Below are 16,561 nucleotides of genomic sequence, written 5' to 3' on the forward strand. Positions count from 1 at the left end.
GCTGCCCACGTTGTGCACAATTTTTACAATGTGCGTCGGAACGTTGGGCCGACGCATTGCGACGGCCCCGTACCGATGCAAGTGTGAAAGAAGCCTAACCCTTGTCCTAACCCTAAATTTAGCCCTAACCCTAAATTTAGCCCCAGCCCTAGCCCTAAATTTAGCCCCAGCCCTAACCCTAAATTTAGCCCCAACTCCTCTAGCTGCCGGCCTGCAGATCATGGCGGACGCACTGCGCATGCGCCCGCCATTTTCTTACTGGATGAAGAAGCCGGCGGGCAGGAGGGGACGCAAGAGGACCCAGAGACACCGGTAAGTATAACAGGGTCCCCGAATCCCCCTATTTCTCTGTCCTCTGATGTGCGATCACATCAGAGGACAGAGAATAACACACCGCTTTTTTTTTTTTGCGGCCGCCGGTAAACAGTTAATTACTGGCGATCGGAAAATAGGGGTCGGTAGAAACCGACCCCGATCATGTTCTTTGGAGTCTCGGCTACCCCCGGCAGCCGAGACCCCAAAGATCCTCTGGGTGCCAGCCGGCGGGCGCACTGCGCATGCGCTCGCCATTTTTTGGCCGGAACAAGATGGCGGCGCCCATTGGGAGCCACGAGGAGCACCGGGGGAGACAGGTGAGTATCGGGGGGCTATCAGGACCCCATTTCTCTGTCCTCTGATGTGCAATTACATTGAAGGACAAAAATTAAATGAGAAATCTCGTTTTTTGGGGGTTTTTTTGCGACCGCCGGTAAACGGTTAATTACCAGCGATCGCAACTCGGGGGTTGGTAAAAAACCCCGAATCATGTTCTCTGGGGTCTCGGCTACCCCCGGCAACCGAGACCCCAGAGAAAATCCGACTTTAGGGGGCTCTATTCACTTTTTTCACTGTTTAAGTACCTTTAACTGCCGCTGTTAAAAGGCGTATCGGCGGTCGTTAAGGGGTTAAAGCTTCCTTTGTATGGGTCTGAAACCCAGGTTAAAGAAAAAATCTGGGGTGTCAGATGTTTATTTAAAAGGAAGCTTTAGTATTTAGCTAAATTACTTACCGGTAATGTGATTTTCCTGAGTCCATGACAGCACCACCTGAGAGAGGGGAGCTTCCCTTCAAGGACAGGAAACTTTCAGAAATAAAAGGACAGCGCCTCTCCACCACTTCAGCTGTTTACAGAGCATGAGAGGATACTACTTAATAGTTATACAGTACAGCACCCTTATATTCCCACCCGTCAGTGGTAAAGGGTGATCACTTAATTTCCTTAATTGTGTTTGATTCACTCGTCGTAGAAAGAACAATCATGGTATATACAGTACAGATCAAAAGTTTGGACACACCTTCTCATGTAGGCTAGGGTCACATTGCGTTAGTGCAATCCGTTTAGCGCTAGCGCTAGCGGATTGCGCTAACGCAATGTTTTCTATGGGGCTGCGGTCGGGGTCGCGGTAACGTCCCCGCTCTCGCAGATCCCCGATCTGCGAGAGCGGGGAACGGACCGCGGGCGCGCCTCGGAGGCTGCAAGCAGCGTCCGCGGCGCGCCAGGAATCACAGGCGCGTCGCTAGCGCGTGCCGAACATGGCACGCGCTAGTGAAGCGCGTTCCCATTGCCTTCAATGGGTGCGTTAACGGACGCGTTGCACGGCGTTAATTTCGCCGTGCAACGCTGTCTGTTAAACGCGGTCCCATAACGCAATGGGAACCCAGCCTTAAAGATTTTTCTGTATTTTCATGACTATGAAAATTGTACATTCACACTGAAGGCATCAAAACTATGAATTAACACATGTGGAATTATATACTTAACAAATAAGTGTGAAACAACTGAAATTATGTCTTATATTCTAGGTCCTTCAAAGTAGCCACTTTTGCTTCGATGATTGCTTTGCACACTCTTGGCATTCTCTTGATGAGCTTCAAGAGGTAGTCACCGGGAATGGTCTTCCAACAATTTTGAAGGAGTTCCCAGAGATGCTTAGCACTTGTTGGCCCTTTTGCCTTCACTCTGCGGTCCAGCTCACCCCAAACCATCTCGATTGGGTTCAGGCCTGGTGACTGTGGAGGCCAGGTCATCTGGCGTAGCACCCCATCACTCTCCTTCTTGGTCAAATAGCCCTTACACAGCCTGGAGGTGTGTTTGGGGTCATTGTCCTGTTGAAAAATAAATGATGGTCCAACTAAACGCACACCGGATGGAATAGCATGCCGCTGCAAGATGTTGTGGTAGCCATGCTGGTTCAGTATGCCTTCAATTTTGAATAAATCCCCGACAGTGTCACCGACAAAGCACCCCCACACCATCACACCTCCTCCACCATGGTTCATGGTGGAAACCAGGCATGTAGAGTCCATCCGTTCACCTTTTCTGCATCGCACAAAGACACGGTGGTTGGAACCAAAGATCTCAAATTTGGACTCATCAGACCAAAGCACAGATTTCCACTGGTCTAATGTCCATTCCTTGTGTTCTTTAGCCCAAACAAGTCTCTTCTGCTTGTTGCCTGTCCTTAGCAGTGGTTTCCTAGCAGCTATTTTACCATGAAGGCCTGCTGCACAAAGTCTCCTCTTAACAGTTATTGTAGAGATGTGTCTGCTGCTAGAACTCTGTGTGGCATTGACCTGGTCTCTAATCTGAGCTGCTGTTAACCTGCGATTTCTGAGGCTGGTGACTCGGATAAACTTATCCTCAGAAGCAGAGGTGACTCTTGGTCTTCCTTTACTGGGGCAGTGTTATGACCTGGTGGTCAGGACAACAATGGACCTGGTGGTTAAGAGCACACGGAATGACCTGACAGTCACTGACAATAAGGACGAGCTCTGGAACGTGGGAAATCCCTAAACCTATCAAACACACTAGAAATAGCCGTGGATTGCGCCTAACGCTCCCTATGCAACTCGGCACAGCCTAAGAAACTAGCTAGCCCTGAAGATAGAAAAATAAAGCCTACCTTGCCTCAGAGAAATTCCCCAAAGGAAAAGGCAGCCCCCCACATATAATGACTGTGAGTAAAGATGAAAATACAAACACAGAGATGAAATAGATTAAGCAAAGTGAGGCCCGACTTACTGAACAGACCGAGGATTGGAAAGGTTACTTTGCGGTCAGCACAAAAACCTACAAAAAGACCACGCAGAGGGCGCAAAAAGACCTTCCGCACCGACTCACGGTGCGGAGGCGCTCCCTCTGCGTCCCAGAGCTTCCAGCAAGCAAGACAACAAATTAAATAGCAAGCTGGACAGAAAAATAGCAAACCAAAGAAATACAAGCTGGAACTTAGCTTCAGATGGGAAGACAGGTCACAAGAACGATCCAGGAGTGAACTAGACCAATACTGGAACATTGACAGGTGGCATGGAGCAAAGATCTAAGTGGAGTTAAATAGAGCAGCAGCTAACGAATTAACCTCGTCACCTGTGAAACTCAGAAACACCCACCAGAGGAAGTCCATGGACAGAACCAGCCGAAGTACCATTCATGACCACAGGAGGGAGCCCGACAACAGAATCCACAACAGGGCAGTCCTCATGTGAGCCAGTTTCTTTGTAGCGCTTGATTGTTTTTGCTACTGCACTTGGGGACACTTTCAAAGTTTTCCTAATTTTTTGGACTGACTGACCTTTATTTCTTAAAGTAATGATGGCCACTCATTTTTCTTTACTTAGCTGCATTTTTCTTGCCATAATACAAATTCTAACAGACTATTCAGTAGGACTGTCAGCTGTGTATCCACCAGACTTCTGCACAACACAACTGATGGTCCCAACCCCATTTATAAGGCAAGAAAACACACTTATTAAACCTGACATGGCACACCTGTGAAGTGAAAACCATTCCCGGTGACTACCTCTTGAAGCTCATCAAGAGAATGCCAAGAGTATGCAAAGCAGTCATCAAAGCAAAAGGTGGCTACTTTGAAGAACCTAGAATATAAGACATTTTCAGTTGTTTCACACTTTTTTGTTAAGTATATAATTCCACATGTGTTAATTCATAGTTTTGATGCCTTCAGTGTGAATTTACAATTTTCATAGTCATGAAAATACAGAAAAATCTTTAAATGAGAAGGTGTGTCCAAACTTTTGGTCTGTACTGTATATATATATATATATATCTTCAATGAGTAGGGATCAGTCTGGAAACTTTCCATGTTGTGGGCGGTTGTCCATCAGCAGTAAAGATCCCACCATCCTCTCTGTGCCTGCAAGTTGTAGGCATAGATGGATCAGCTCCGTCCTGCCGTAGAGCGATGATGCCTTATGTACAAGCCCTCATGGTCCAGTTCTTATCAGGATCATGCACATTGCAGAGAGCTGCAAGCTATGTGGAATATGGGCCTCTTTATGCCATGATTTGCAGACATAAATCTGTATATTTTATTCTATAAAAGTGAAAATTTGAATTTTGATTTTATGAACACATAAAATAAAATATTAATACTGCAATTTCCCACGTGGAAAAGAAAGAAAATAAAAAAAACACAGCACGACTGTTTAAATGGCTTTCAGCGATATAGATGTGACTGGCGACCTTCATCTGATAGCAGCCTGTAGGTAAAAGTTTGTGTAAGGCCATGGTCACACTAGCAGTATTTGGTCAGTATTTTACATCAGTATTTGTCAGCCAAAACCAGGAGAGGAACAATCAGACAAAAAGTATAATAGAAATACAGTACGTCACCATTTCTGTATTTATCACCCACTCCTGGTTTTGACTTACAAATACTGATGTGAAATACTGACCAAATACTGATAGTGTGACGGCAGCCTAAGGGTTATACTTTATTTTCCCGGACTAACTTTCTGCTATAGGTCATTACTATAAGCACAAAGTGCAATCTATTGTTCTCATTTATCTGCCATTGTATATATTCTAAAGAATCCGATTATAATGTGAACATTTAACGTTACATAGTTATATAGGTTTGGAAAAAAAAGACCTGGTCTATCAAGTTCAACCTTTCTCCGCCAATTATGCATTCAAAACTAATTTAACTATAACCCACAATGTTATGTGTCGAGGAAACCAGTTGAGCCTGCAGGAGGCAGCCACTGGCAGAAGCACGGCAGCCAACAGATCTGCAGCAAAGCTTCCGCAAGCAGGGGCTCATCCGGGATTTGAACCCAGGACCTCTCACACCCAAAGTAAGAAGCATACCAGCAGACTAACGAGCCAGCAACTTTAAACAGGTTCTCCTGAGAAGTTCAAAAGTGTAAGCGAAGGCTAGAGAACATAAGAATTAGATTAAAATGAATCTGGCCTGTGACTTTCCGAACAGAGAAATTAAATATTTACTGGACAGGTATCAACTTATAAGTGCTTCTCACAAAATTAGAATATCATCAAAAAGTTAATTTATTTCAGTTCTTCAATACAAAAATTGAAACTCATATATAGAGTCATTACAAACAGAGTGATCTATTTCACGTGTTTATTTCTGTTAATGTTGATGATTATGGCTTACAGCCAATCAAAACCAAAAAGTCATTATCTCAGTAAATTAGAATACTTTATACCGACAGCTTGAAAAATGATTTTAAAATCCAAAATGTTGTCCTACTGAAATGTATGTTCAGTAAATGCGCTCAATACTTGGTCAGGGCTCCTTTTGCATCAATTACTGCATCAATGTGATAAAAAAAAAAGGTAATTACGGCACTCCTGTGGATGGTGCCCAAGTAGGATCCTATCCCATGTAAATCTTGTAGAAAACTTGGCACTCAGGTAAATGTTGTGAGTAGATAATTTTATTTTGTGCAGGCAATCCAAAAACAAAGAAACGTTTTGGTCCTACAAAGACTTTCATTAGTCAGACAGATTGCAGTGTGCACGGGGTTACAGGCAGAAACAAACGCTTAGGATATGCGGCACAAGTGATCGCTGCTGGATCCTCGTACTGTCCTGGGTTCTGCTCACATCTGCATTTTTCGTTTCCATGCTCCTTTTTGTTGTGAGAGTGCAACAACAGAACATGGCGACTGCCAGATCCATCTTATCACGGACGTCTGATGGACCATATTAACTACTTTGTTTTCATTATACTGTCTGCCATTTTATGGGATACAATAGCAAAGCATGTTGTATTATTCTTTGCAGTATGTGCGACTATGACTCCTCCAACATTGAAATCCCCATCGCCTCGTGTGCGGGTTCCCTGCCCTATAGCCGGACAGTCACACATAGTAATGTCCTTACCAGACTTCTTTACATAATGACCGGGCTGACATTCTGTGTAGTCTTTACAAATGTCGCATTCTGGGCTCACACAAAAGTGACCGGCTGAGCATTCGCAAACCGTGTTAGAAGATTCTGTGCACTTCTGCTTTACTACGAGATCGGCCCCTGAAAAATAAAACAACAGGATGAAGATGTACATAACTCACAATTACAGCTCATAATACCAGTGTAAGTGATAAATGGCTGATTGCATGGGGGGTCCCACCGATTAGACCCCCAGTGATCCTTAGGACGGAGCTCTGAAGTGCCCCTTTTAAAAGGAGCAATGGCAGAGCTGCTCCAAGCTTTTACGCCTAGCCAAACGATGGTGTCCCTAACTTTTCTGCAACCCCTGGCAAAAATTGTGGAATCACCGGCCTTGGAGGATGTTCATTCAGTTGTTTAATTTTGTAGAAAAAAAAGCAGATCACAGACGTGGCACAAAACTAGAGTCATTTCAAATGACAACTTTCTGGCTTTAAGAAACACTAAAAGAAATCAAGAACAAAAAATGTGATAGTCAGTAATGATTACTTTCTTAACCAAGTATAGGGAAAAAATTATGGAATCACTCAATTATGTGGGAAAAAATTATGGAATCATGAAAAACAAACAAAAAATACTCCAACACATCACTAGTATTTTGTTGCACCAACTCTGGCTTTTATTTCAGCTTGCAGTCTCTGAGGCCTGGACTTAAAGGGAGGGTGCCGTGATTTTAGTTTTTGTATTAATAATTATTGATTATATAATCAATTATTTTTAATACAAAAGTAAATGTACTACTTTAATACTTTTTTATTTATTCATTTTTACTTTTGCCACTGGAGGCCGCCATTTTCATTAGTGTGGGTGTAAGTGTCTGGGCACGACACTTGCACACCTCACTTACGGCAGCCATGGGCATAGGAGCCAACAGTCGGGCTCCGACCGCTCCTCCTGCCTCTCAGCTGTGACTTGGGCACGCCCCCTGGGCTGCTACGTCACAGCTGTGAGAGGAGATCGCGGCCATTTTGTTTTTTTCCTCTGTCATCGCGCACACAGCTCAGTGCGTGCGATCATAGCAGGAGCTGCCAGGGAGAAGCTGCTGCTTTGAGCGAGGGTCGGGGTGAGTATCTGCAGCCAGGAGCTGTGATTGCAGCCTGTACTTAGTATTACAGCACAGGCTGCAATCACTGCTCACTGCCATTCAGAGCAGAGCAGGGAGATCGTCACACTGCTCTGCCCTGAACATGACTCAGCACTTCCTGGAAGAGGACTGAAGGTAAGTACAGAGTTTTTATTTTCTTATGCATCTACCACTGCTACCTGTCCCTATATACCACTGCTACCAGCCCTTATATACCACTGCTACCAGCCCCTATATACCACTGCTACCAGCCCTTATATACCACTGCTACCTGTCCCTATATACCACTGCTACCAGCCCTTATATACCACTGCTACCTGTCCCTATATACCACTGCTACCAGCCCCTATATACCACTGCTACCTGCTCCTATATACCACTGCTACCTGCCCCTATATACCACTGCTACCAGCCCCTATATACCACCTACCACTGCTACCAGCCCCTATATACCACCTACCACTACTACCAGCCTCTATATACCACCTACCACCGCTACCTGCCTCTGTATACCACTGCTACCTGCCTCTGTATACCACCGCTACCTGCCTCTGTATGCCACCTAACACTGCTGCCTGCCTCTATATACCATCTACCACTGCTGCCTGCCTCTGTATAGCACCGCTACCTGCCTCTGTATAGCACCGCTACCTGCCTCTGTATAGCACCGCTACCTGCCTCTGTATAGCACCGCCACCTGCCTCTGTATACCACCTACCACTGCTGCCTGCCTCTATATACCATCTACCACTGCTGCCTGCCTCTATATACCATCTACCACTGTTACCTCTGTCCTGTGTAGCTAATCCTGTCCTGTGTACAGTATCACACAAGATAGGATTAGATACACGGCGCAGCACAGTATCACACAGGACAGGATTAGATACACGGCGCAGCAGTCAGTATCTAATCCTCTCCTATGCACTCCTCTCCCCCCTGCGTGTCTTTCCCCATTGTGGTTTATTATTTTTGTTGTGGGAGATGAGGGAGTCGAGGATTATGCGTTCGGTATGGTATAAAAAAGATTAATAAAGGACTTTATTCTGGCCGAGTCTTTATTTACAATACATGTGAGATCTATGTGGCGGCATTATGGGTGATCTATATGGCGGTATTATGTGAGAAGCATATGGTGGTATGTGAGAACACTGGCGGTATTATGTGTGATCTATATGGTGGTATGTGAGAACACTGGCGGTATTATGTGTGATCTATATGGCGGTATTATGTGAGAACACTGGCGGTATTATGTGTGATCTATATGGTGGTATTATGTGAGAACTGTATGACAGTATTGTGTGATCTATTTGATAGTATTGTGTGTGATCTATATGGCGGTATTATGTGAGAACACGATGGCAGTATTATGTGTGATCTATATGGTGGTATTATGTGAGAACACTGGCGGTATTATGTGTGATCTATATGGCGGTATTATGTGAGAACACTGGCGGTATTATGTGTGATCTATATGGTGGTATTATGTGAGAACTGTATGACAGTATTGTGTGATCTATTTGATAGTATTGTGTGTGATCTATATGGCGGTATTATGTGAGAACACTATGGCAGTATTATCTTCAGAAAGCGGACCCATTCTATGGTGGTTCTGGCTGAGCACCTGCACGCGGGTCTGGGGTAATAGAGGGGGCAGCGTGACCTCCAGTTAGGTGCAGTCAGGGGAAGGCTGGTGAGGCAGCTGAAGACAGGGGTCTCATTTTTATCGTTACTATATGGCTACATTTCCTTCCCAGCGTCACCCCGTACTTCGCCTGTCGCCTCGCTTTCACACATTGCCAGGACAGGATGGGGAAGACAGGATCTGAGGAGGGGAATGGGGTCTGCATGCAAAGTCTGGATCAGACCAGGCCATCAATCTGCAGAAATGTTTCCTGGATTTCTGTGGAGCAGACGGTCCATCCATGTGTATAAAAGACAGCGCTCTATGTACAATCCCTGGCTGCTCCGCGCACCAAACAGGGGGCCCCTATAGACCAGCACACTGCTCTCCTGAAATACTCTGTGCTGCTGTCACCCTGCTCCCTCCACCACATATCTCCCAGAATCCTTGCTGCCTGCCATCCTTGGTGACTGTCTACTTGTCAGTATAAGGCTGCCTTCACACTATCAGTATTTGGTCAGTATTTTACCTCAGTATTTGTAGCCAAAACCAGGAGTGGGTGATAAATGCAGAAGTGGTGCATATGTTTCTATTATACTTTTCCTCTATTTGTTCCACTCCTGGTTTTTGCTTACAAATACTGAGGTAAAATACTGACCAAATACTGATAGTGTGACGGCAGCCATACTCTGCAGTCACCAACAAAATGGCTGCTCACTGGGTTCCTGAATATCATCCTCTCTAATCCCTTAGCAAACACCCAGAAGGAGAGGAGAGGAGACATCACACAGGTCAGCAGACTCCGCCCATAATTACTGCAGTGCTGTAATGTGAGCTAGTTGTACACTAGGTTTTTCTGAAATTTCAGCAGCTGCTCCCCCTAGTGTTTAAAAGTGGAAATTCCAAAACTTTTCAAATTATTTTTCATATTTTACTAAATTATAAACAAATGATAATATTTTTTAAGAAAATGTAATCATTAATTCTTTACATTTTTACAATTTCTGAAAAAAATTTTTTTTTGATGGCACCTTCCCTTTAATGAGGGTCACACAGTTCTCTTCATCAACCTGGTTCCAACTTTCTCTGATTGCTGTTGCCAGATCAGCTTTGCAGGTTGGATTCTTGTCATGGACCATTTTCTTCAACTTCCACCAAAGATTTTCAGTTGGATTGAGATCCGGACTATTTGCAGGCCATGACATTGACCTTATGTGTCTTTTTTTCAAGGAATGTTTTCACAGTTTTTGCTCTATGGCAGGATGCATTATCATCTTGAAAAATGATTTAATCATCCCCAAACATCCTTTCAATTGATGGTATAAGAAAAGTGTCCAAATTTCAACATAAACTTGTGCATTTATTGAAGATGGCTTTTCTGTATGTAAATCCCATTTCCTTTAGGCGGTTTCTTACAGTTCGGTCACAGACGTTGACTCCAGTTTCCACCCATTCGTTCCTCATTTGTTTTGTTGTGCATTTCCTGTTTTGAAGACATATTGCTTTAAGTTTCCGGTCTTGATACTTTGATGTCTTCCTTGGTCTACCAGTATGTTTGCCTTTAACAACCTTCCCATGTTTGTATTTGGTCCAGATTTTAAACACAGCTGACTGTGAACAACCAACATCTTTTGCCACATTGCCTGATGATTTACCCTCTTTTAAGAGTTTGATAATCCTCTCCTTTGTTTCAACTGACATCTCTAGTGTTGGAGCCATGATTCATGTCAGTCCACCAGGTGCAAAAGCTCTCCAAGGTGTGATCACTCCTTTTTAGAAGCAGAATAATGAGCAGATCTAATTTAATGTAGGTGTTAGTTTTGGGAATTGAAATTTAGAGGGTGATTCCATCAATTTTTCCCACATAAATGAGTGAGTCCATAATTGTTCCCCTCTGCTTGTTCTAAAAAAGTAACCATTACTGACTACAACTTGTTTTTTTCTTGATTTCTTTTAGTGTTTATTGAAGCCAGAAAGTTGTCATTTGAAATAACTTTAGTTTTGTGCCGTGTCTGATCTGCTTTTTTTCTTATAAAAAAAATAAACAACTGAATGAACATCCTCCACGGCCGGTGGTTACATAATTTTTGCCAAGAGTTGTATAATTCCAGATACTTTTATTGCACTCACCATGTTCACATTTTGAACATTTGAAACACTTCTTGAGTCCGTTCGGACGATCCATATACCTGGTTTTCACACAGATTATGCAGCTCAACTCATTAATACAATGAGCGTCCACAAAGAATCCTGAAAAATGAAAAAACAAAACACAAAGTAACAACCTGCAAACACCAGAGGACAATTTATACATGAAGCAATCTGGAGAAAGCGATGGGTAACTGTGAACATAACGAGTTATAATGTTGCACAAGTGCAGCTTGTTTGAAGTCCAGACCTGCATTCACACTGCGGCTGCTACTGGAAACCGTCAACAGGTTTATTGGTAGATATGGCACACACTCCCTTCTTGAAGTGCCCGAAAGCTTCTTTTACACAAGCCATAGTTCATCCGCACCAGGCAGATTCAAAATGCAAACACCCAAATTCAGGCCATCAAGTGACAGAACATAAATCCTTAGTATCGAATATTGGGTGAAAAGGCAACGCTACATAGGCTCTTAAGGGAGTAATGATCTCCCATGTCGCACAGAACGGTGTGCGGTCAAGACTCTTTAGTAAAAAATAAATAAAAGGTATAAACTGGGATATAAACTGGCATGCAGCAGATAAGCGCACGTTCACACTGGCCACCAAACAGAAAAAAACAAAGACAGAAACCCAATGATTAAGTACCCTGCAGTAAATAGCATAGTGCATGAAAATAATATATGGTACTCCGTTATTATTATTATTTATTGTTATAGCGCCATTTATTCCATGGCGCTTTACATGTGAGGAGGGGTGTACATAATAAAAACAGGTACAATAATCTTAATGACTACAAGTCATAACTGGTACAGGGGGAGAGAGGACCCTGCCCGCGAGGGCTCACAATCTACAAGGGATGGGTGAGGATACAGTAGGTGAGGATAGAGCTGGTCATGCAGCGGTTTGGTCGATCGGTGGTTACTGCAGGTTATAGGCTTGTCGGAAGAGGTGGGTCTTCAGGTTCTTTTTGAAGGTTTCAATGGTAGGCGAGAGTCTGATATGTTGGGGTAGAGAGTTCCAGAGTAGGGGTGATACGCGAGAGAAATCTTGTATACGATTGTGGGAAGAGGAGATAAGAGGGGAGTAGAGAAGGAGATCTTGTGAGGATCGGAGGTTGCGGGTAGGTAAGTACTGGGAGACGAGGTCACAGATGTATGGAGGAGACAGGTTGTGGATGGCTTTGTACGTCATAGTTAGGCTTATGTACTGGAGTCTCTGGGTAATGGGGAGCCAGTGAAGGGATTGACAGAGGGGAGAGGCCGGGGAATAGAGGGGGGACAGGTGGATTAGTCGGGCAGCAGAGTTTAGAATAGATTGGAGGGGTGCGAGAGTGTTAGAGGGGAGGCCACAGAGCAGGAGGTTGCAGTAGTCAAGGCGAGAGATGATGAGGGCATGGACTAGGGTTTTTGCAGATTCATGGTTGAGGAATGAACGGATTCGTGAAATATTTTTGAGTTGAAGTCGGCAGGAAGTGGAAAGGGCTTGGATATGTGGTTAACATGTTTTTTGATAAAAGAAATGTGAAGGCCATCCCGCCTCATTACGGCGACCGTCGTTGGGACAGTCCTAACTCTAATATTAAAAACCTTACCTTTTATCAAGTGATATGCATGTGGATAAGGGCTTAGATAATGACTTATAATAATTGTGCCAACAGGTGTTGCATTCTCACCAAGCTGCTTGCCTATTGTCCCATCCCAGCCTTGTGTACGTCTACAATTTTGTCCCTGGTGTCCTTAGACAGCTCTTTGGTCTTGGCCGTGGTGGAGAGGTTGGAGCGTGATTGATCGAGTGTGTGGTCAGATGGTTTTTTTTTTATACAGGTAATGAGTTCAAACAGTTGCAATTAACCCCTCCACACCCGAGCCTGTTTTCATCTTCATGACCAAGCCAAATGTTACAATTCTGACTAGAGTAACTTTATGAGGTAATAACTCTGGAACGCTTCAACGAATCCCACTAATTCTAAGATTATTTTTTAGTGGCATATTGTACTTCATGATAGTTGTCAAATTTCTTCGAATTTTTTATTTATGAAAAAAAAATGTAAATTTGGCAAACAACATTTTTGAAAATTTTGCAATTTTCAAACTTTTAATTTGTATGCCCTTAAATCAAATTTTGCGTTCCCGTGCGATGGCTGCACACCTCAAATCGCCGTATGCCAGCACATCCGAATACAACGCATGTCCCTGCGTACCCAATATTAAAGATAGAAGCAAGGAGAAAGTACGCTGCCATTTGCAGCGCAATGAAACGCAAGTGTGAAACCAGCGTAAGGGGGTATATTATGCCCTTGAATTTCTTGCTTGTCCACGTACTGTATGTTATAGTGTAATTTATGTAAATGTAATGTTTCATAATGCACGTATGTATTACTGCTTTGTATTAGAAGAGGTTCATTGTTTGTCATAGGGAAAGTGTAGTACCCAAGTTTAGCCACAAGATGGTGTACATTATAGTTTCAGTTACAGCACTGTAAATAGTTAATGTAGGAGGGGTCAGCTGCAGCTAAGAGAGGAAGAACTTCCTCATTTGAGTCAGTTGGGCCAGGGTGCCCAAACCGCCTGCACGGGCTTAAGTGCCGGAATGATAGCAGTGACCACGCAACGCTAATTAAGGGAGAAGCCCAGCTATCCGCAGCGCCAGGCTTGTACAGCAGTAGGCCAGAACAGCAGTAGGAAAGGAAGCTTAAGACAGAAGTAGTGACAGAACGGAGACTCAGGTGGCTCCATGATGTGGCAACTTATTGCATGGGCTGATGCCTTCAGATCTGGTGCGAAACAGCTGAGGGAATTCTCAGATGCAGCGAGTTTGGACCAGAAGGACGTTGGGTCACCGCCAGAGACAGTACAGATAGGCAGGTCACTTGCTATGTGGCAACTGACTTTGTGGCTGATGCTCTCCTGTCTGGGGTGAAACAGACTAGGGAGAGTCTAACTGTAGTAGGGAGGACACTGAGGAACCATATGAGATGGCCCGACCCAGGTATGTGTTGTGTGACAGAGAGAGCAGTGTAGGGAAAAAAGAAGAAATGTGCATTGTGAAGCCTGTTGTAAATGCTGTGAAGAATATGGATGTGCTGCGTAAAGAAAACAGTAAAGTTATTTATTTGAAAGTTGAAATGGACTGTGTCTCTATTATTGAGGAACCGTCTCAAACTGCATTTCTCGAGGGCCGCAAACCATGAGTGTTTTCAAGATTTCCTTAGCATTGCACAAGGTGCTGCAATCATCTGTGCAGGTTGTTAAATTATCACCTGTGCAATACAAGGAAATCATGACATGTTTGCGGCCCTCGAGGAATGCAGTTTGAGACCTCTGTCTATAGAGGGAGCCTACGGCAGAGCACAGAGGACCCTGACGGAGTAGAAAGCGGAGCCACAGGTATGCAGAGTAATGGACATTATTTTCATGTGATGGGAGGCCAGGGCACAGATGCCACGGTGTCCTTGGCCATGACTACGGCCCTGCGATTCCCTCACACGCACCCAGAGAAGACTCTGAAGAAACACCCAGTTGGTCTGTAATACCTTTTACAAGGTTTTTTTTCTCATTTTTTTGCAGTAGGTGACAGGTTCTCTTGAAGTGTAATGTCAGATGAAACTCTAAAGTGCCTCTTTCCTCATTACAGGACACATGCTGATGCCCATAAGCCTCTGGGTACTGAATGTAGACATGGTATGTGACAGAAGCTACATCCATAGATGCCTAAATGGCAACACAACATGATTACATGATGGCCACCGTCTTGTGATCTAAAGACGTAAATCCAACTGTGTCCAGTGTTCACACAAGGACTCTATGGGCACGAACATCTATTATGGAATGAGGCTTTTCACCACTCTATATGCCGTTACCAGGGCTGTATTTGGCATTCAAGCTGCCCTAGCCACTTTACGTTGTCACACTCCCGACTGATTAGTCAAAACTATGAGTATAGGTACCGTCACACATAACGATATCGTTAACGAAATTGTTATGCGTGACAGCGACCAACGATCAGGCCCCTGCTGGGAGATCGTTGGTCGCTGGGGAAAGTCCAGAACTTTATTTCGTCGCTGGATCTCCGCAGACATCGCTGAATCGGCGTGTGTGACGCCGATTCAGCGATGTCTTCACTGGTAACCAGGGTAAACATCGGGTTACTAAGCGCAGGGCCGCGCTTAGTATCCCGATGTTTACCCTGGTTACCATTGTAAAAGTAAAAAAAAAAAAAACAGTACATACTTACATTCCGGTGTCTGTCCGACGCTGTGGATTTGACGCAGTTTTCCATGCGTTGTACAGTACCATGTAGACCTATGGAAAACCAAATCTGCAGTGCACATGCTGCGGAAAATACCGGGCGGAAATGCTGCGGTTTATTTTCCGCAGCATGTCAATTCCTTGCGCGGCTCCTGCAGCGTTTTACACCTGCTCCATAATAGGAATCCATAGGTGTAAAAACACAGGTGGAATCCGCACAAAATCTGGAGTAAATCCGCGGTAAATCCACAGGTAAAACACAGGGCGAAATGACCGAATCAGACGACCGGATCCGGTTTTTCACAAAAATCATTCATTTTTCCATTCTGGAATATCTCTTCTCTTCTCACTCTTCTCCGAGTTAGGCTACTTTCACACTAGCGTTAACTGCAATCCGTCACAATGCCTCGTTTTGCAGAAAAAACGCATCCTGCAAAAGTGCTTGCAGGATGCGTTTTTTTCCCCATAGACTTGTATTGACGACGCATTGCGACGGATTGCCACACGTCGCATCCGTCGTGCGACGGATGCGTCGTGCTTTGGCGGACCGTCGGGAGCAAAAACGCTACATGTAACGTTTTTTTGCTCCTGACGGACCGCTTTTTCCGACCGCACATGTGCGGCCGGAACTCCACCCCCACCTCCCCGCACCTCACAATGGGGCAGCGGATGCGCCGGAGAAATGCATCCGCTGCCTCCGTTGTGCAGTGCGTTAAACGCTAGCGTCGGAATCTCTGCCCGACGCATTGCGACGGGGAGATTCCGACGCTAGTGTGAAAATAGCCTTAAAACTAAATACGGATGCAGCAAAAAAACGGATCCATCGCATCAGTGTTTCACTATTTGTGACGGATCCAATTTTTTTTTTTTTTTTACACATTTGCCGGATTGTGCCTGAAAGAAAAAAACTGATGTGTGAAAGTAGCCAGTTGCCAAAACAGTTAAAGGGAACCTGTCACCCCGTTTTTTCAGTACGAGATAAAAATACTGTTAAATAGGGCCTGCGCTGTGCGTTACAATAGTGTATTTTGTGTACCCTGATTCCCCACCTATGCTGCCAAAATAACTTACCAAAGTTGCCGTTTTCGCCTGTCAATCAGGCTGGTCAGGTCATATGGGCGTAGCGACATGTGTGTTTCTTTCCCGAGATCTTGCATATATTTCCGTTGGTGGCGTAGTGGTTTGCGCATGCCCATCTTCTGAAT

General features: G+C 44.4%; 1 protein-coding gene across 1 annotated transcript in view; it reads right to left on the minus strand.

The window, feature by feature from the left end:
- The window catches only part of TNFRSF14 (TNF receptor superfamily member 14), a 245,845-nt gene that overhangs the window by 67,437 nt on the left and 161,847 nt on the right, over positions 1-16,561 (minus strand). The window contains exon 4 of the mRNA XM_069740724.1: positions 6,188-6,334. Within this exon, the coding sequence (XP_069596825.1) occupies positions 6,188-6,334 (147 nt within the window). The remainder of the gene's footprint in view (positions 1-6,187; positions 6,335-16,561) is intronic.

This window comes from Ranitomeya imitator, chromosome 10 (assembly GCF_032444005.1).
Source record: "Ranitomeya imitator isolate aRanImi1 chromosome 10, aRanImi1.pri, whole genome shotgun sequence".
Taxonomy (NCBI): Eukaryota; Metazoa; Chordata; class Amphibia; order Anura; family Dendrobatidae; genus Ranitomeya; species Ranitomeya imitator.